This window comes from Helianthus annuus, chromosome 15 (assembly GCF_002127325.2).
Source record: "Helianthus annuus cultivar XRQ/B chromosome 15, HanXRQr2.0-SUNRISE, whole genome shotgun sequence".
NCBI classification, from domain to species: Eukaryota; Viridiplantae; Streptophyta; class Magnoliopsida; order Asterales; family Asteraceae; genus Helianthus; species Helianthus annuus.
This window is the reverse complement of record NC_035447.2, coordinates 46,014,873-46,036,997: the sequence shown is the minus strand read 5'-3', so window position 1 is coordinate 46,036,997 and position 22,125 is coordinate 46,014,873. Positions and strand designations below refer to the sequence as shown.

At 37.5% G+C, this 22,125-nt stretch overlaps 1 protein-coding gene across 1 annotated transcript; it reads right to left on the bottom strand.

The window, feature by feature from the left end:
* Positions 1 to 3,203: 3,203 nt before the first annotated feature.
* On the bottom strand, positions 3,204 to 8,980 carry LOC110911396 (WAT1-related protein At5g40230). Its single transcript, XM_022156003.2, has 7 exons — positions 8,697 to 8,980; positions 8,555 to 8,620; positions 6,125 to 6,238; positions 4,628 to 4,859; positions 4,000 to 4,158; positions 3,759 to 3,910; positions 3,204 to 3,677 (listed from the first exon to the last, which is right to left on the bottom strand). Exons 1-7 carry the CDS (start codon positions 8,858 to 8,860, stop codon positions 3,524 to 3,526), a joined length of 1,041 nt encoding a protein of 346 aa, XP_022011695.1. The 5' UTR covers positions 8,861 to 8,980; the 3' UTR covers positions 3,204 to 3,523.
* Positions 8,981 to 22,125: the final 13,145 nt, after the last annotated feature.

Here is a 22,125-nt window from a genome sequence, read left to right as displayed (position 1 = left end):
CTCCCTCTCTTCGGTGAACTCCCACCGATTTTGGTCCCTCTCTCTACCTCACCGAGATGTTGGCGCCACCTCCCCTAATCGGTACCGGGGTCACCGCAGGTGCCCCGAGTACCCTTACGTATCGAAAGTGGAACTGGAATATATCAATTGTTCGTTTAAACAGAAGAAAGAATTGGAATTGAATCCAAATTGTTAGTTCACCTTCTTCTTACTAGATACATATTGAAACAATGTATATATGTTCCCGATCGGAACCCCCTCCACCTAGACTCCCCGACTGTGTTTCGATTCTACACCCCATCGTCTTATAGGGTTTCAAATTCCTTAAATTCCAATTTCATTACTTTTCACGAAACTAACAATTGCTTAAGTCTTTTAGTATAGATTTTGGGGAAAGTGAAAAAAGATTTACAAAACATATATAAAATATAAAAGAGTTAAATGTCATTTTAGTCCTTGTGATTTGGGTCATTTTGCCAGTTTAGTCCAAAGGTTTCATTTTTCGTTTGTGGGTCCAAAAAGGTTTCACCGTTGCCATTTTAGTTCACTTGGTTAACTTCATCCATTTTTTCTGTTAACGAGAAGGGCAATTCGGTCATTTTATATGGCCAAATTGCCTTTCTATTCTGTTAACTAGAAGGGCAATTTTGCCATATAAAATGACCAAATTGCCCTTCTCGTTAACAGAAAAAATGGATGAATTTAACCAAGTGGACTAAAATGGCAACGATGAAACATTTTTGGACCTGCAGGCAAAAATTAAAACCTTTGGACTAAACTGACAAAATGGTTCAAACCACAGGGACTAAAATCACATTTAACTCAATATAAAAACAAGTTGGAGTTATGTACGCAATCTTTTGGATTAAATAAAAATTCTGATTTAAGTAACAACATGATATTCTAGTTACATGAGAATATGATATTAAAAAATTCAATTATTTAAGGTTGATTTCAAGAATAGTTTAATGGTATAATTATTTAAACATTCATTGTCCCATCCCATAAGAGATAGAAGGGGCCCATGATGTATAATTATTTATGCAATCATTCACAGTTTTTCTTTATTTTATTCATTTCATGTTTGCATAGTCGAAGTAACCATGTGCTACTCGAAATTAGTACGAGTCAAGCCAAGAGTAACCGAGCTTGAGCTTCATACGCCGAGTTGGATTCAAGAGGCTAACTGCTGAATTTCTTTGTCGTCAAAGGGAAATCACAAGTGAAGTGCACGCTCGTTCAAGACTAAGTGGAATTTCAGCGCCAATTAACCTCAAGTTTAAAAGGCCAACACTTAGTAATCTCGGTATTCAACCGCTTAAATTTCAAGTTACTCGAGTTTATCAATTCAGGTTATTCGAATTTCAAATTCGATTTGATACAGCGGATTCTACTTTGGACCAAATTCAAAATTTGATTTGATTCCCAATTCGTAACAGTAAAAAGAAAAGATACGGTTCAATTTAAAAAACCCATATTGGTAAAATATATATAAATAAAATAAAAATAATTCGAAATCTAAATTCACATCGAATGCTAAAATTTGAAAACCGAATTTAAAATTGGAATTCGAATTTCGAGTTCGATTATAAGACCACCCGTAGTGGGGCGTGATTTTTAAAAAAAATTGAAAAAAAAAACGCCCCAAAACGCCCCTACCCCCACTACACCCGGCGTTAGCCGGCGTTATTTTTGAAAAGTTTTGTTGGTGGCGTTTTATTTAAAACGCTCAAATTGGTTTGTACCACCTTTTGACCCACCAATCAAATTGCTTTATGCCTCTGACAACTTTGATATAACCCTACTTTTGCAATAAAAAAATAATATGCACAGTGACCGAAATATGCACAGGGACATGCCCATTTTGTTTGTTTTTTTTCTAATTGGAAGGGGCGTTATTGGATAAGGCCCCACTACGCCACTTTTGCTATAATGCCCAACGATGACTAGGATGCCACGTGTCGGATAATGCCCCATGGTGGGGGCATTATGTTTGTTCACCACTACACATGGTCTAATAGTGAACACTCCTCAGTACTCATGGCATGGGTCTTGTCACTTGTGTGAATATTTGATTAATGTAGTTGAAAGCCATGAAACTTGCTTCTGATCAGTGGTTAGTAGAAACATCAGTAGAAAATGGTTCGTTAATATGAACGGTTTCATTAGTGGAAATGGATCACTGGTCCGTCGGTAGGAGCTATGCGATCAGTATTAACCATACGATCACTAGAAACTTGCATTAATGCTAGCAGCCAACCATCACCAAATGTGTTAGTTTGTTAAAACAAACACTTCAGCATCTATTTAACACTGAATTCCTAATTTTTACTTTTGTTACTACAATTTTCCTATTTCAGGAGGGAGGAGAAAGCCTTGTGAAAATTAGAGATGACCATTTATGAAACACCCCACTAACATGACATGATCCAACACGAAGTTAAATGGATTTGGGTCTGGAATAAACGGGTCAGGGTCACAAACAAATCGACACGTTAATGTCACAGTTAAACACATGCCTAAAAGGGTTCAACCCGTTCTTAACACGCATAAACCATTTATGTAATTGTGTTAAAAGGGTTAAGAGGTCGACACGACAAAATTAAGACACGGTCTTCATAACAACGTAGTTTATAGTTTTATAAATGCTTAAATATACTACTCAAACTATCTAACCCTAGCCGCATCTCCTTGCTAAAAGAATCGAATTGTAAATTTTGGTAGGTTTTATTTTAGTTACTTAGCTAAGTCTTAATATTTAGCAACCAAGTTAAACGAGTCATGTCAATAATCATATTAAATGTGATGTGTCATGCCATTCGTGTTATTGAATTGGTTAAATTTAATCCAGTTAAGTGTCATGTCGTGTAAACCATTTATTGAGCATGTTCTTGTTAGTGTTTAAGTAAATGACACCTTTAGTTAAACTTGCCGTGTCTGTGTTCAATAATTGTGCCAGACACGACCCGTTTAACATGACATCACACGTTTTGTTCTCATAACATTTACCATATACACTTCTCCCAATAGAAGAAATTTTGAGGGGTTGTCTGGGAGGTATTCAAACACAGGCAGGTGGTGGTGTCGTGTAATTCGGCCTGTACACGTGTAGATCTGAAAAGGGAAAAACTGCAGTATTTTTAGAGAGAGACGGTGGCGAAGAGGTGGATGCCACCAGAGAGAGAGGGAAGAGATACTTAAGAGAAAAAAAAGAGGTATGTAGCCTGATATAATAAATGATTGTATATATATGCGTCATACAATGAGATACAATACGGAATAAACAGACCAACAGGCAACAGCCTAAAACTCTAAGACCCGTTTGGATAATGACAAACTTACTACGGGTCGAACATAACTATACAATAGGATAACCTAGAAAACATATCTACATAACTTAATATGTTATTAAAGAAGGATACCTGTATATGATCTCCAGTTTAATACAGTAGCATTTTTGAAAGAATGAGATTTCTTTTCTTTTCTTTTCCCATTTGATATAATCACCCTCAAACATCAAGCTTTATGACGAGGAAAGTGTCATCTGCTCCTCGACGTCTTGAACGAGAGGGGCCTGTTCATCCTCTGTCTTTAAAACCGCCACAATCTTTTCATCTTTGGCTTTTCCCCACATCACACTATAAAACCCGATTACTACAACAATCGATCCCATCAAACTACACACAAATATAACACAGGGTTTCAATTTTCAAATTACTGAAGTGATGTGGAATAAAGGCAAACAAAAGCATCTTCACCTTCCAAGATAGAAACCGTCACCTAAGAAGATAACACCAATCAAAGTTGAAATCACAATTCCCACCGGATGAAACATAGCAACAAAAAACGGGCCCTTCCTTCGTACACACCATGCTTGAACCGTGACTTGAAAAGCAGACCCGAAAATTCCCTATATTTTTCCGCGAACAACACATCAATACAAACAAGTAACAACTCTCCAAGTCCACTAAGATTATGACATCGAACATATCTACTTACTGAGTAGAGGATAGAGAACAGCCTCTTCTTAGGTTGTAAACTATAACTACTCAAGTCATCTTCGACAATCAAAGAAGTTAAACCAGATAAAATGGTGCAGACAAAGCAGTATGCAAACATTACAATCATCTCCGCAGGGTATTTCTTAAGGACGAATGCCTGAAAACATTATAAAAAGATTAAAATGCCATTCTCGTCCCTGAGGTTTGACCAATTTTGCGACTTTCGTCTAAATGTTTGTTTTTCCGCATCTGGATCCAAAAGGTTTGAAATCTTGCCATTTTCTCCGGTAAGTCAGGGGTATTTCCGTCTTTTTTGTTAACTTAATGGGCAATTTGGTCTTTTTCACTTTATGTACAACCATTTAGCATAATGTACAAGTATTCAAAAAACTGAATTGCCCTTTAAGTTAACAAAAAAGACGGAAATACCTCTGACTTAACAGATGAAAATGGCAAGATTTCAAACCTTTTGGATCTAGATGAGAAAAAACAAACCTTTGGACGAAAGTCATAAAACTGGCCAAACCTCTAGGACGAAAATGGCATTTGTCTTAGAAAAAAAAACAAAGAGTTACTAGAATATGCTAATATGCAAATGATTATCAGCTATCGCGGTACCATATTACCTGTGCAATGATATACGCAGAAGAAAAGGCGGCGTCAATTGCTAAAAAGATTCCTCCAAGCACCCAGTTTGATGGTTGCCCGCTTAAATTCTTTACGATTTCTGATTTTAGCGGAGATGATAGGATCGCGGGGCCTTTATAAAGAGTCACCATTATAGCTCCTGCAACCGAGACTACAGTGCCAATGAATTTTGCCCGTGTGGCTGAGCTTCCAAGTTGGAATGTTTCCATCCTAAAACCACCAGGTTAAACCAATTTAAACTAGTTTTTAAGAATTGCATGTAGGGTTGTAAACGAACTAAACGTTCAGCGAACAGTTCGTGAACCGTTCGGCGGGAAGTTCATTTATGTTCGTTTGTTTAATAAATGAACAAACACAAACAAGAAATTTCATTTGATAAGTTAAACAAAGAAACACAAACAGGGGCTGCTTTCGTTCGTTTATGTGTGTGAACGTTCGTAATGTGTTCATTTATTTTCGCTCGTTTATGTTCATTCATTTAAAGGTTTTTTAATGTTATATTTTTATCTATTAGTTTTAGTTTTTAAACATCTGAAACCATAGTTATACTCATAGTTGTTAAAAGCCATCGCCTCTTGCGCCTAGGCCCATTTTTCAAGCGAGGCAAGGCAGTTGCGCTTTAAGTCGAGGAAATTGCGCTTTAATTCTCGAGTTGATGGTTCAGGCACACATTCTGGCCAAGTTCTCTAAATTCCGACAAGATTCTAGCCAGATTTCTACTTTTATCTAAGGAAAACTACTTGTCTACACTAATACACTAATATTTTAGAACTTTTGGTACTAAATAGATGATATAAAGTGTTATATTATAGATTTTTTTTAATTTTATTTGAAGAATAGTATTCTTTTTCTAATACATAATATATTTTTTATTTTTTTTTCATTATGCGCTTAATTTTTCACAGGCCCTCGCTTATTTTGCGCTTGGCGCCTAGGCCCCAGGTGAGGCCTATGCGCCTTAAGTGCGCTTAGCGCCTTTAATAACTATGGTTATACTATACGCCTCCGCTAACACCCCTTATTTGACCATATCAATTTCATTTTCTGTTAAAGCTTGACAAACTTCTTAATTTTCGTGTTAATTATGTTTATGATAAATATGTCAACTATGTTCGGATAATTATGTTAAGTACTTATTTATTTTGGTGGATTCTTTGTAATCAATCTTTCTGATGAAAACGCAGATTTTATTTTAAAATGTATATACAACGTTCGTTTGTGTGCATTTATGTTTATGAGCATTTGTTTGTGCTCGTTTGCATTCGGTAAGTGTTCATATACATGTTCATTTCTTTGATGAACGAACAAGAAATCTCGTTCGGTAAGCGCTCATGAACATGTTGGGGGGGGGGGGGGGGGGGTTATTGCGCTCATGAACATGTTCATTCCTTAATGAACGAAACACGAACAAGACCTTGTTCGTGTTTGTTCGGTTCGTTTGGTATAATTTTAGCAGTGTCATGAGGAGGCCGTACCTGCATATGATGGCGAGTATGAAAGTAAAACCCGGTATGAGGTTGAGCAATGTTGTTGCTAGAGTGGCAGAGGAGTATGAGATACCCGTATAACCAGTTACCTGGGCCAAGAAACTTCAGACATTAACCGGTCAGTGTGTTATGTTGTACAGAAAACTTCACATTATGCATAGAAACACAGTAGACGATGCCATCAAGAGCCTATGTGAAGTTAAAACATTTGTGCATATGCAGAAAGAGAACAATACAATCATCACTGCAGGCTATTTCTTAATTTCAAATGCCTGAAATTTTGAAAATCAACTAGCCTAGATTGCAATTTGTTCATATGCAATTGGTTAGTGAAGTAATCAATTGTTTGTGTTAGGTGTGTGTATGGAGGCTTCGGCGCAGTGGCGAATGCAGAAACTTTTGTTACGGGGGGCAAAATATGGGCCGGGTCCAAAATGGGTCGAGTAAGAGAACAATTTCATTTAATAGTCATTTTAACTTAGTTAAAAAAGTAAATAAAGAAAAATAAACACAAGAAAATAGTACTGATGGTAAACTAGTAAAACAGATTACCCATATTTTGTTATGTATATTATCTGTTGTGTTATTTCTTTTTTATTAAATTGAGACAAGGAAATTGTGTGTTTTAGGTTAGAGCTTTCAAGTTTTTGAAGTAAAAAAAGAAACTACCATTTGTTCTATTAATAGTGGTGCCCCTGCCCCTCACCAAATATGTGGTGCCCCTTAATCCCTTATTTCCAGCATATTTTTTTGAACAGTCAATACCCGAGTGAGTCTTCCTGAGACGGGATGTCAACCATCCATACTGATTTTGACGCTCCAATCACCAAGGAACACCATCAAGGAGGAAACCCACCACTGTGGGAAAACCCCCTTGAGTCAGTCACGTTTCGAACTTGAGACCTCTAGAGATCCCAAGCCTTAACCATCACCCCCCATGCCATTTGACCAGAAGGCCCTTGGCTTATGTCCAGCATATGGCCATGAATTACATAGCAAATGCTCTACAACTTGGGCTAAAATTGGAAAAGGCCATGGAAGATCTATGGGCCTCTGCGCCTTGGTTTTAAAAAGTGTGCCCTAGGCGCAACAAGGCGCAGGGCCTGGGGCTTTTTTGCTTCTTGCCTTGTGTAATTACAGGAAGCGACCAAAAGGCACATTTTTTATGTTTTTTTGTGGGCTTTTTGGCCTGAGGTGCGCGCCTCATGTAACTTAGGCGTTTTACAGCATAAAAATGTTGTACCTTGGGTTTTCTTGACTTGTACATGTAATTAAAATGGTATAAAAGCCTTATTGTAGCTATATTTTGGTTAAAGGAAGCTAAAAACCTATGGGATATGTATGGGATATATAAAAAAATTATATAAACATCTTTCGCCTCGGGTATGAAAAGCCCACCGCTTTTGCGCTTTGCGCCTCAATTTTAGACCTTGTCGCTTTTGTGCGCCTCTCGCTTTTTAAAACCAAGCTCTGCGCCCCCTACTAACACTCTAAATCCAACAATGCATTGGCCTAAAGCAAAAGGGCAGCCGACCCTGGTTCAATTCGCAAAAGAGTAATTTGGCAGGTTACCATATTTACATTATCTTGGTTAGGAAGTTAATCAAGTTATTAACCCTAATTCTAGACACGGGGCTAGCAAGGGGCTATATAATGACCTACCGGACCTCAAAAAGAACACCATTTAGCCCAATCAAATACAAACTCCAAAATACAGACCCACAGCACCAAAACTGGAAACAAACCAACACCAAAAAACAGCTATATAATGACCTACCGGACCTCAAAAGAACACCACTTAGCCCAATCTAACGTTTTCAGCTTGGACCCATTCTTTATCCACACTGACTTTATTCTGCAATGATTTTTGACGGGGATATAATCATCTGATTAAAAAGCTTTTCATTGCGCGCCTTCCAGATGCACCAACAAGAAATGAGAATAACCGAATTCACCGCTTGTTTTTTAGAGTTAGTAATAATATTGAGTCGCTAGTTGCAGCCGGGGGTCCTTAAGGGACGTGGTGTGGTGGTAATGTGTTTTCCCTCTATCCAAAAAAATAAGTTGTAGCCGTGTGGACGTAGGTCAATTTAGACCAAACCACGTAAAGATCCCGTCTTCTATGTGTTTGTGTGCTTCTGCTTTGAACTACAGCAGCCACAAACCGGTCAACCACTAGTCAAACAGCAGTAGCTACTGCATTTATGATCAGTTTTCTATTCAATTAACAGCCATGACACCCTAACAATTTGTGCATAAGTAGAAAATAATAGTCTCCAATTCATAAATTCACACTCTAATTCAATCAAACTAGATTCAAATACGACAAAAATAATAGTACAAACCTAGGGTTTCAAAATTTCAAACTATAATCATTGAACAACAACAACAACAACAAATAGATTCCGAATCACATACCCTAACATGCCAATAAGGAAGAAGCCACAAACAACGATGGTGCTAATTGCAGGACGATTCACAGATCTGCAACGAAAACATCATAACTAACTAAGCACACAATAATAGTGTCACATCGAGTGGAATTTGAAGAGATAACAACCTGTGGAAGATGAGAGAAAGCGGAAGAAGAACGAGTGAAGCGAGTAAGTTGGAGTAGAAGATGAATGAATAGTTTGACATTCCAGCTGCAATGGCGGATTTGCTCACTATCATTAGTAACACTTGTGCTGTTTGTGCTGCTACCATGCCTGCGTATTCCTTCATGTTTCTACACTGGTAATGGTGGAGCTGAAAAGTCAACGGTGTACAACAAAGAAAAAAATGGCGCCTTTTGCTTTTTGGTGGTTTTTAGATATAGCAGCCGCCAGTAGATAGATACTTGTGTGAACAACTATTGCTAGTGCGGCCACGGGTATTTAAGTTCTACCTATAGTGGGTCCGGATGAGTTTTTCTCTCTAGGTTCGAGTCTGGATGATAGGGGTTTTTCATTGAGGGGTTTAAATTAGGGATCTATTGTGCGAGGAGCTCTCTAGCGCGGACCCAGTTAAGACAACGTATGCTAGACCTCCCGACATTCGCAAATAACTCACACCTTTCAAAAAAAAATACTTGTGTGAACCTATCAAAAAACGATATCGTATTGATCCTGGCCCTTTTCGTCTCAACAATCAGATAGAAAAAGGGAGTTATTAAACTAACGTGTGTAAAGGTTGGTGGGATTACGACTCCTGCCCCTTCGAAGCCGATGTTCAGTTTCCTTCGGTAAATCCGCCTTGAGTCGAGTGTGGTTTTCTCTAGGTTTGTTAGTGTGGGGGATTGTTGGTGTCGAGTGGCTTTTGTGTGGCGGTGTCATAGGGCTTATGTGGAGGTTGGTGTGGGTTTTTTATGTGTCTTGTTGTGTTGTTTCTAGCTTCTTGCTAGTTTTGTTGGAATAAAATTTCTTTGGTTGTTCAAAAAAAATGTGGGGAAATAACGAAAATATACATGACTCACGTGAAAAACGAAAATAAACATTGATAGCGGCTTTACATAAAATGAGAGTATGCAAAAGTTGACATGTGGAGGAAAGGACTAGGTGTAGTCGGATCCGTAGTTATGGGAACCACCATTGCACCCATTCAATACATGTCAATTTTCTAAGATAGAGGATAGGTAGTCTCGAAGTTTGAAGTAGAGTCTTAGCCTAATCGTTATCTCTAGCTTTATCTTTGCTTTCTAGCCGTTTCACAGTAACGGCTAGGATTAGATGTACCCCAAACTCGGAGGATATGTAGCCTCTAGGTCTTAAAATATTGTCACCTATCTTATTTTTATCGGTTCGTCAAGTGGAAAATTATAACGTCTACCTTAGATGTTACACGTGTTCTAAAACGCATGGTTTTCCGTTAAGTCCCTAATTCCTGACGTTTTAAATGTTCATTTTCACTTTTTTGCTTTGGTCAATTCCGATTTTTGACTCGGTCTGGTACCACATGAAAAATCAATTTGATCTAAACTGGTGCCAACATGTAGGTTTGTATATATTGATTTGATATTTCATTAGTGAAACCGTTTTGACCCAAACCGATACCCAACTTGTAGGATTTGGGTACCAGATTGGGAGTGAACTGGTTTCAACCCAACCTTCAATAGACTTGAATATGGTTTAATTATTTTCCTATAAACTGGTTTATGTAGAACCACTTTCGCAAGGAAAACCAAAATGTACACCTCTAGCTCATGGCATGTTAGTTGATCCAAATAAATAAATGACTAATTTTTTTTTTTTTTGTTTTTTTGAAAGGCAAACTTCATACCAACAAAAGAGCTAGCAAGACGCTAGAACACACTACATACAAATCAAAAACTGAAATCTCTCCACTGTCGCTCCAACAAAGAAAAGGACTTGGAAGTTGGAACTATTTTTGATCCAGAGGAAACCGAGCGTTTGCACCTCCTCAATTATCCTCAGCTTTGTAGGCTTCTTGCTGACTTGCTGTTAAAAATACATTCATTCCGAGCTCTCCAAACCGCCCAACAAGTAATAAGAAAAACTGAGTAGACTAGGCGTTTAACCTTCTTACATCCGGTAATCGAATGGTGGAAAGAGAGCACATCCCGGATGGAGAAGAAGATCACAGGAGGGACGTGGCACCAGGCTGCAATTCCGGCCCATACCTCATGCGAAAATCTACATCTAGTAAATAATTGATCAGTATTTAATTTCGTATTTAATGTGTTTAGCTCATATTGAAAGTGGAATTGAATTTCATTCTCTCAAATTCCTGTGTAAAGGAATTTCTTCCAATACATGAAGAATTTCAACCAAATTTTATTGGAATATTCAACCAATCATCACATCAACCACCCACCTACACCGCCTCCTGGAACCACTGAGACCCCAACCAGCATCCCCAGCATCCGCATGCGACTTTCGGCAACCCATATCGGCCCCCAAATCAACGGTCATGGACGGACCTACCCTCGGCGCCGGGGGTGGCGGGGGCGCCCCTGAAAAAATGTTAATTATAGGCGAAAATCACAACCGCACCCCCAATTTTTTTTTTCATCCGCAACTGTCCCCCTAAAACTTTTGAAACCGACCCCTAAGAAAAATTATATTATAATTTTATGAAAAGATATTTTAAAAAGTTAATATAAATACTAGTTAATCAACTTGATTTATATAGGGTGGGAGTTGGCTACAAAGTCCATTTTTCCTACAAAGTATACAAAGTTATAAAACACTACAATTTCAGCTATAAAACACACTCAAAACCCACGAATAACAAAGTGGAGATTACTAAAACGCCATATTTGTGGGTTTTGTGTTGTGTTTTGGATGATAAGGCTTTGATTATCGAATGAGTAACATTAGTGTGTTTTATATTGATTATCATGTTGTGTTTTATATTCATAGTTCTACGATGGTGTGTTTGAAGTTTTTATGGACTGATAGGGTTTGGATATTGTGTTTTAGTGATCTTCACTTTGTTATTCGTGGGTTTTGAGTGTGTTTTATGGCTGAAATTGTGGTGTTTTATGACTTTGTACACTTTGTAGAAAAAATAGACTTTATAGCCGAACCCCACCCGATTTATATAAATTACGAATTAACCAAATTCATTGTCCAATTTCCAGTTAAACATGTTCAAGTCCAAGTCCATTACATTAGCCCAACCCACCATATTTTTAAACTCAGTTAAAAAATAGAGTAAACTGTCATTTTGGTCCCTGTGGTTTGGTCACTTTTGCCACTTTAGTCCAAAACTCAAACTTTTTTGCATCTGGGTCCCTGTGGTTTCAGTTTTATTACCATTTTGGTCCAAAAATGAAATCATGTCATATTTGTCTTATAAAATCCTGCTATTTTGTCATTTTCCGCAGGGACAAAATGATCATTTCTTTTTATAAATAAATACCATATTTTATAAAACAAATATGACCTGATTTGCCTCTAAGGAAAATGACAAAATTGCAGGATTTTATAAGACAAATACGATCTGATTTCATTTTTGGACCAAAATGGCAATAAAACTGAAACCACAGGGACCCAGATGCAATAAGTTTGAGTTTTGGACTAAAGTGACAAAAGTGACCAAACCACAGGGACCAAAATGACAGTTTACTCTAAAAAATATATGCACCTTTTGATATTCCAGTTCCTACGTCCCAATTCTCACCCAAACCCTTCTGGTCATGATTGCCCTGTAGCCAAGCCACCGCCCTACTCGCCAAATCCGACCACCCCTGCTCGCCCAGCCAAGCCATCACCCTTGTTCGCCAAGGTTTTATTTTTTTCACCCCAAGCCCATGTTGTTTTATTTTTTGTTTGATTTGATGATTATGGAAATAGGAAGATTTAGAGATTAGTTATTGTTTGAAGACTTTGTTTTTTTTTTATGTGATTAAAACTAAAAATAAAGCATTGTTTGAATAATTGTTTAAGTTGGTGGGTTTGACATTCAAAAAACACAAAGACTAGATGAGATGTGTCCATATGATTTCGATGAAACCGGTAAAAGAAGGCTTCCGGTTCAACTTGCGGCCTACATTGATCATGTGAAAAAGGATACAGAATTTGCCAACTTGGATGGTTTATCAAATCTCGTAGAGTTAATGGTTTCAACAAAGATTCACCTATCATTTACATTGGTGTATCGTTTATTGAAGTTTGTTCTCGTATTACCCATCACAACCGCAACCGTTAAAAGATGTTGTACCACCCCAACCCGGAAGGTCTGACATGTCACAATAGCAGTGGTTTCAGAAACAAAAGTCATAATTCCATTCATTTATTTGTCGAGGGTACAAGCCAAAAAGGCGAACAAAACTAAAGATAAAGTACAACTAACGCAGTCACAAGTTTAACTAACATTTTCTTGATTAAGTTCCTAAATGAATGCATTAAACGTGTCAAAACAGGTTGGTGGTCAACCTATTTGATTAAATAGGTCAACTTGAACATGACACATTTTTTATACAACAAACCAAAACTTGGTTATTTGGTGTTATTTAAGCAATCGTCACCTCTACCTGTAAACATGAAAGATTAGTTTTAAATCATGAGTGTTGTTCTATAGCCAAGAAAATATAAGGAATATAAAGATCAAAATGTCACACCCCGACTTTCCACGTGTCACCGGTGGGCCCGGTGGGGAGTATCATGACGTAGTTGATATCATCATAGTCAAGCAACACAATATATAAATGCACAGCGGAAGCAAAAGGTAAATATATTACAATCCGAATATAAAGTAATATCAAGTATTACAACGGAAAGTAATGGATCCACAGGCGGATCTTAAAATATAAATATTGATCAACAGACTTTAGACGCCTAGAACTTGCAAGATTCCTTATTAACGTCCTGAGCAGCTTCCAGCCTATTATGTCCTTGTACCTGTCACTTAGACTTTTGAAAATACGTCAGTTTTCACTGGTAAATACACTCAACCGACTCATTTGAAAATGTCTATGAAAATTGCTTTAGGTGCACCAGGCACAAAATATTTTGACACTTTGATTAAAATGCACCGAGGCAAAATTAATCTTTTATACTTGGGACAAACTATATTTCATGTTATCAGTTTTACATAACTTGCTCTACATATGGGGTCCGGTTCTATGCCGGTTCATGATTAACCGACACACCACTATTCTCTTATTGGGAATCCCTTATTGGGTATAATTAATTAATAAACATATGGCATCTGTCAGGTGTATGCCTACACCCCGTGCTTAAGTCGTGGCCATTGCATTTAATGAGTCAAGGATATCCAGGACACGGTCGCATTAATCCCCAATGTTTTAGTCAAGCAATACGAATTAAAAACAGGTTATTTGGATTTCCCGACTTATTGGTCTTTGAATCCCATACCTGACCATGCGGTATTTATATTACCGTATCCCAAGCCCGTAATAGGGAAAATAAGTTAAGAGTATTTACCTGAGCTAGCTCCTGTCTTAAGTAGCAAGAATTATAATAACTCAGTCGTATTCACTTAAGTAAGCGTAGGTACAATTTACCGGAAGGCTCTAATCTGAAATTATGGTATAAATAGCCAATTAGAATACTAACGGGTCTTTAATTAAGCCTAAGCTTAGACCGGTTAGTTTTGAAGAAGGATACGGTTCAAACGCACGACAGGGCGAAGACCGTTTTAGAATGTGGTTTTGACCCGGCAAGCTTGTATGCTTGTTTAATATGGGTAATCTAGACACATTCTGAATTTTGGGGTAAAACCGATAAGGTTTGACCCGTTTCGGCAAATTTATGTAAATTAGTTACATAAGCCGAACCGTACGCGCAAGAGGCGTAACGGGAAATTACAAGGGTCCTAACCAGGTTTCCTAAGTTAATATGCCTCAAATATGTTGTGATATCAGTAGGATACCTTCCCTTATGCCCAAAACGAATTTAAACACAAACTATGCCCCGTAGGGGTAATTTGGTCATTTATAATGTTATAAAAGAGTTTAAGTGTTAACCTGAGTTACAGGTCTGGTATAATCAACAAACATACTTAATTTAATAAGTCATAACAGTAGAGTAAAGTATATATGTGAAATTTATCAATTATAATCAAACTATGCACCGTAGGGGTATTTTGGTAATTTCACATAAGCCGAAAAGCTCAAAACTGAAGTCTGAGTTTAACAACCTTTGCTTACTGTTAAAATATTATAATTTGCCTAAAATATCAGTAGGTATCAACCCTTGTATGTTTAAAATAGTTCTAGTACATACTATGCGTTAAAAACGCTTAAAAAGGCGATTAGAAGCCATTTCCGGGTTCGATACATAAAGCTGATATTTTTATTATTCCAGAAGGCTTAAAATAATTTATTTATCATTTAAGATCAGTAGCAAAAGGTTTGGAGTCGATTAGATATGTAAAACTCATTTTATGGCCCGTAAGGGCAAAACCGACAATTACCGGATTAAGCCTACGACTACAAGTTATGCTCAGCCTAAAATTAAGTAAAAATCTTTAAAAATCCCAAAATAATATATTACATCAGTGGGTAATAAGTTTGATATCAAAAAGTAGGCTTAACTGGGCTATACGCTAATTACGCAGTTTAATTAACATAAAGCTTTCAATTTACGCTAATGAGCATAACTCTCAAACTACACCTCAAACTGATGTCAAACTTTGCATACAAGTTTATATATCAGTGACTAAGGTTTCTACTCTTTTACATTTGCAGAAATCACGTTTTAAGGTGAAAAGGGCATAATGGTCAACATATGAGCAATTAACGGAATCATGCGTATTAATTGGTTAACTAATGAACCATGGTGTATAATCACAGAGGGTTATACTAGCATGTAACCTGGTCCAAATAGAGCTCTAAGGTATTTCTAAATCATACCAAAATGGGTCAGAACTGAAGTCAAAGCAAAAGTCAAAGCCTTGCGACTTTCGGTTCCGAACCGGGTCTAAACAGTAAATTGTCGGGTTGAACATGTTTAGACATGTTCTTACATTAATTACCAAGTTATATTAATGATCAAATAGGTTTTATGTGTTCTACATTGCTAATCATGCATAAATTAGAAGTTAAGTATCCTGTTGACTTTTTATTAGCAAGTTTAACCCGACATTTGACCTAGTTAGAGTGGGAATCAGGGGGAACCCTTTTAAGGGTTTATTACCCATATAATTACCTACTTAAAGGTACTTTTAATTCGAGATTTTACTGAGCCATTATTAATTAATCTCGAAGTCAAATCGTAATTGCGACGGTTTGACTTTTAGCTAAATAAATAAGCTAAACTCAATTAAAGAAGGTTAAGTAAACTTACAAGAGTCCTATGAACGAATTATGACCACCTGAGTCTGCTTTGGAGCTCCAAGAATGATCAGAAGTGCAAGAGAAAGGTGTGAAGAATGAGTTGCAACTTAGAGGCCTTTATATAGTGGTTTAATCACCACAAAATGTTGACACACAAGTCTACCACTGACAATAACTCACTAACAAGTGTCCCTAGTGCTTAGGGGTCGTTTAGGGGCCAAGAAAGATGCGGAAAATCGGTTAAAAATCGAATACAAAGGCAAGGTCAGACAAGAAACAAGAAAAATCGTATCAGATAGGCCCTCGCGTGGCGCGAAGACCCCCCCCCCCCCCCTGGGGCTTCGCGTGGCGCGACACCCTTCTGCACAGAATCTGAATTTTTAGATTTATTGCGTTTTGATCCTTGGCTCTTCAAACTTCGATTAGACTTTTGTTTCTTGCACCTTGAACTATCCAAATTGATGTTTATGGGCTTCAAGACATTTACCCATTTTGTTTAGTCCTCGGTTAACTTTATTGTTACCCGAAAAGTCATAACTTTCAACGTTGACGCTTTTAACCCTTCGCATACGAATTTGATCATAACTTTCTCATACGATAATGAAACTTTATGAAATTTATATCGTGCATTCTAGTGAGCATAATTAACCATTACAAAGCTTCGGGTTTGTCAAAAGGTCACTCAGAGGTATAACTTAAACATGTTGACACATTTAACCCCTGCAGTTTGAAATTTCTCACTTTCTTTCATATTTAGCTTCGTATGAACCATGATTTATTCGTTTGAAGGTATGAGCATCATGTAGGGTTAATGTACAATATATTTATTCACTGTTGACATTTAGAACTCGTATATTCACATACTTTTCATGATTGTCAACTTTAGTCCTTTATAACATTCTTTCACATGTTCAAACATATGACACGTGTCTACACATTATAGGACGTGAATTTTCGAGGTGTTACATCTTCACCCCCTTAAAAGAAATCTCGACCTCGAGATTTGTTAAGGTAAAGGAAGTATTTTCTGCCTTATATTGGGCTTAATCTTCCCCAGTACCCTTGAGCCTCTAAGGCACTACAATTGACCTTTATAATAGGCACATGTATCTGTTCGGAGCTTCTAATCCTGTCGATCCCTAATCGACACAGTTTGCTCATATTATCATAGTTCTGCATATCATTACGTGATAGTGCTTTTCGACTTATTGGTGACACGTCGCTAAATCATTAGTGTGGGTCACATTGCGCGTTCCACCAAGCCCCTTAATTAGGTCTTAGCTCGTAAGCTATTTGATCTTGATACATTCGATTTCCTTCGAATGATTCTATATACTCGGAGCTTAACTAGCCTGATAATTTAACAAATTTAGCACACCCTTCCTGGGTGATATCTATTGTTGAACCTTATTCTTTAACAAGAATTTAGGAGGTTTGCTAACTTCATTAATCCTTGCTTTTCTGCCGAAATAATGGCAACTTATAGATAATTAGGGATTTGTATGATCTTATTCTTGTTTCTAATACAACTTTCAGATCCTGATAATTGGACTTACCAATTCTCTATTTAACAATAGATGTTTAACATTTCACCCATACAGGGTCTCCAAAGGAGTAGCCTTGGTACTTACATAATAATTGCTATAGAAAAACTTATTTTATGGTGAGATGGTCATTTCAACCACTGCTTAACTAACCTCAAAGAATAGCTAATCCTTATAGCTAGTCGAACCAATCGACGATCCTGGGCAGGTAATAGCGATTCTTAATTGTCGCCTAAATAGGGTTGCGGTAATCAATGCATAAGCAAGATGATCCGTCTTTCTTATTTATATAAATCGGAGTTCTTAGAACTTCGAATTTTTGGCTTTAGGAAATCTTCTCTAAAAATTTATCGATTTGGCTCTTAGTTCTTCCTATTCCGTTGGTACTAACAGATATAAGGCTTTTACAATAATTGTAGCCCTAAGCGGGATGTTTGTCCTAACATCCACTTGCCTCTCAGAAGGTAAACATGGTAATTCTTATAAAGAAGATAATTATGACACACCGAGATGTTAGAGATATCTGTATTCTCAAGCTTTGGTTCATCTATCGATGTCGGTGTCAGATAAATGACACATTCTCTTTACAAATGTAAGGATGCCCTAAGTAGAGATACTTACAAGGACATTTTATATTGGATATCTTCTTTGAATACTACTAGTCGACTTTAGCACAATATGACCATTGGGATATCTCAGGGGTCCATGCATTAAACCTCCATACTGATCAGGCATGGAAGTAATCTATGGGACACACTAGGATACGCCAATCCTCATATGACACTTTTATCAAACATAGTTTGGCATTCGCAGGTGATAGAAAACAATGGGAAAAATAATAAAATAAGGTAATATATATTGCCGTACTCTTTTTAGGGAAGAGTACTCCAGATTCTTATGGAAGGATTATCTCCGAGGATGGGAGAGAGGGTCATTAAAGATTCCATTGGTAAATTATACCTTATTTTTAATATCAGAAGTTCTTATGAATGTAACCAAAAGTTTGCTAAGTTTATGGTTTACTAAAGGTTTATTATCCCTTGCCTTAACGTAAAATACTTAGCAGATACAATCGATGCAAAAAGGTAAGGACGTACCTAATGCTATTATTGATATGCACTGTCTCTGGCATTCAACCGGTGGTTTAGGCGTTTCCTTTCTTATCCATCCCAGACTCAGTTGCTCCTTCCTTGGCAGCCTCAGGGCAGTTAGTACTGATGTGGCCTTTTTCGCCACAGCTGAAACAGTTTGCATTCTTTATGTCCCTACATTCGTGGGACTGGTGACCAGTTCTTTTGCAGATGCCACATTGCTTTATCTTTTGGTTTGATCGACACTGTCCCCAGTGTCTTCTTTTGCAGGTTTTGCATGTAGGCTTTTTGTTGGAATCCTGTTGGTTATCGTTGAACTCGGATTTGCTCTTCTTAGGATTCTGGGAGTTATCCTCCTCCCTTTTACGCTTCCCATCTTCAGAGGCCTTGGCAGCCTTGTTTCTAACCACATCGAGTGTGAGAGATAGCGACAGATCTGCCGCTGACCTGAATGTAGTAGGTCTCGATGCTTTCACACTTGCCTTTATTTCTGGGGCTAGACCCCCAATAAAGCGAGCTATTCGTTTTGGTTCCGGTGTGATCAAATAAGGAACCAATCGAGACTTGGTATTGAAACTTGTAAGGTATGCTTGACAATCTAAGTTCTCCATGACTAATGTCAAGAATTCAGTCTCGATCTTCTCAACTTCATGTTGAGGACAGTAATTTTCTTTGATAAGAGCAACGAACTGATCCCAAGTCATGTTGTACAAAGGGATCTTCCCGGTGGCTTGAATCAACGATCTCCACCAAGCTAAGGCCTCACCCTTAAATGATTGCGATACAAACTTGACCACATCCCTCTCAGCGCATCCGCTGATATCCACAACTGTATCCATCTCATCTAACCATGTCATACAATCTACAGCTCCCTCTTCCCCAGTGAAATCCCGGGGTTTACATGAAACAAAGTACTTGTAGGAGCAACCCTTAACACGGGGTCCTTGATTCAGTATGATCTGTTGAGGCGGATCACTGTGATGATTAGAAGAGTGACGCTCGTCATCTTCTTTCTTGGGTTCATCCTTCTTGGGAGGTGGCTTTGAGGGCGGTGAAGATAGGGTCCTACTACGAGTCCCACTATACTCTTCATACTGTCATTCTAAGGCCTTTGTAACTGCGTCGTCTACTAACGCTTTTAGTTCAGCACCCGTTAAATTAATTCGGGTGTTATCATTGTTCTCCACTGGGTGGCTATTAATTTCATCTAAGCCAGCCATTTAATTGAACTGTTACATAAAACAAGGACAATAGTTTACTTGGGAGTTTATTATGGAATTGTCTTTTATGGCAATTCATTAACCATGGTAACGGAGACCATATTTGGTTAATTTATTAATCATATTTATTTAGGATTTATATTATAACTTATCCTAATTATAAAAACAATAATAGTTTTACTAGTGGCACGAAAGGCCAAGTCACAAGGACATTTATAAATCTTAAGCTATGATTTCAGAGAATCAAAGCATTGAGGTTTGAATCATAGTTCATTACCTTTTTCTGGACAGAGAGGCAAAGGCTACTACTGTCTTTAGTCCCTTAGGACAATAAGTATGGCCCGTAGGCATATCAATTGACATTACAAAACGATGTTTTAAGAAAAAGAAAAATAATAATCATCGCACTGATGATAGTAGTCATGATAGTATTGATTATATTGACTATTTGGGCATAGCCCACCACCTTAGACAGGGAACCATAATGGTTACCACTGTCATTGTCGTATTGACAATATAATAAAGTATAGCCCGTAGGCACTTCATCACTAAGGATGTTAATAGTATGATCACCGTATTAGATGATATTAGTCATGATCACATTGATCATATAGACTAATAGGCTTGAGCATAGCTCACCACCATAGACAAGGAATCATAACGATTACAATGTCAATGTCTCAAATGGACAATACATTATAGCCCGTAGGCAAAACATCACTAAAGGATGATTATTTCAAATAAGGGAATTTAGATTAATCCCGGTGGCCTGTGTGACTTTAACGATTCACAGTTTGCCAAAAATGTTAACACACTTACAGATTTTAACAGGGATTGGGATCTTTTGGATAGATTTTACCGTCTTGGCCATGTCTGCAATGACATTTAGGCTAGGTTTTACCTTTAAGATTCTTTTAATATTTAACGCAGAGCAATCCTATTTTGAGATGTTAAATTATGGATCTGAACCTAATTATGGAACTACCATCTTGGCTCGGTCTTAAATGACACGTGGCTAGGTTTTTGTCCTTCCTAGATTTTGCCATTTTATTATAATGGTAGATCTTAAAAAGAATGTTATTTTTCATTTATTTCATATTTCATGTTTAGAATGAAAGTTTAAACTTAATCATTCTACCATATAAAAATAAAAGTATACAGTTGCCCTAAGCGGGACTTGAAAGGAATAATGTTGTCCTCGTAGGGACTGAAAGATAATTATGTCCTTATAAGGACTTATTAAGGAAACGATCTTTAGCAAGAGGAGTTTCTTCTTCATTCATTTCCTGAATGCTTTCTCCTTGGTTGCACGTTTCATCCTGGTCGCGGTACGAAGCTCAGCATTTCAAGGCTCCAGATGTGGAGAATTCTTATTACAGCTTCTTCGCTTGGCGACGTATCCAAAAAAACAATTGGAAGCAAAAATTTTCCAGATTAGGATTGAGAATAATCTTACGTTAAGTCTAGACTCAGAAGGTCAAGGAATGTGCTAATGTGTCATTGAGATTAAACAGAAAAAGGCTAGCGTTTAATTCACTCAATGTTGGCTCTGATACCAACCTGTCACACCCCGACTTTCCACGTGTCACCGGTGCGCCCGGTGGGGAGTATCGTGACGTAGTTGATATCATCATAGTCAAGCAACACAATATATAAATGCACAGCGGAAGCAAAAGGTAAATATATTACAATCCGAATATAAAGTAATATCAAGTATTACAACGGAAAGTAATGGATCCATAGGCGGATCTTAAAATATAAATATTGATCAACAGACTTTAGACGCCTAGAACTTGCAAGATTCCTTATTAACGTCCTGAGCAGCTTCCAGCCTATTACGTACTTGTACCTGTCACTTAGACTTTTGAAAATTCGCCAGTTTTCACTGGTAAATACACTCAACCGACTCATATGAAAATGTCTATGAAAATTGCTTTAGGTGCACCAGGCACAAAATATTTTGACACTTTGATTAAAATGCACCGAGGCAAAATTAATCTTTTATACTTGGGACAAACTATATTTCATGTTATCAGTTTTACATAACTTGCTCTACATATGGGGTCCGGTTCTATGCCGGTTCATGATTAACCGACACACCACTATTCTCTTATTGGGAATCCCTTATTGGGTATAATTAATTAATAAACATATGGCATCTGTCAGGTGTATGCCTACACCCCGTGCTTAGGTCGTGGCCATTGCATTTAATGAGTCAAGGATATCCAGGACACGGTCGCATTAATCCCCAATGTTTTAGTCAAGCAATACGAATTAAAAACAGGTTATTTGGATTTCCCGACTTATTGGTCTTTGAATCCCATACCTGACCATGCGGTATTTATATTACCGTATCCCAAGCCCGTAATAGGGAAAATAAGTTAAGAGTATT

What these genes read in the sequence shown, in the direction of transcription:
- LOC110911396 (XM_022156003.2), bottom strand. Translation starts at nt 8,860, where the DNA reads ATGAAGGAATACGCAGGCATGGTAGCAGCACAAACAGCACAAGTGTTA. An exon ending in CTTTCTCTCATCTTCCACAG is followed by an intron (nt 8,621 to 8,696) that starts GTTGTTATCTCT and finishes TTTTCGTTGCAG; the next exon opens with ATCTGTGAATCGTCCTGCAA. An exon ending in ATACTCGCCATCATATGCAG is followed by an intron (nt 4,860 to 6,124) that starts GTACGGCCTCCT and finishes TGGTGGTTTTAG; the next exon opens with GATGGAAACATTCCAACTTG.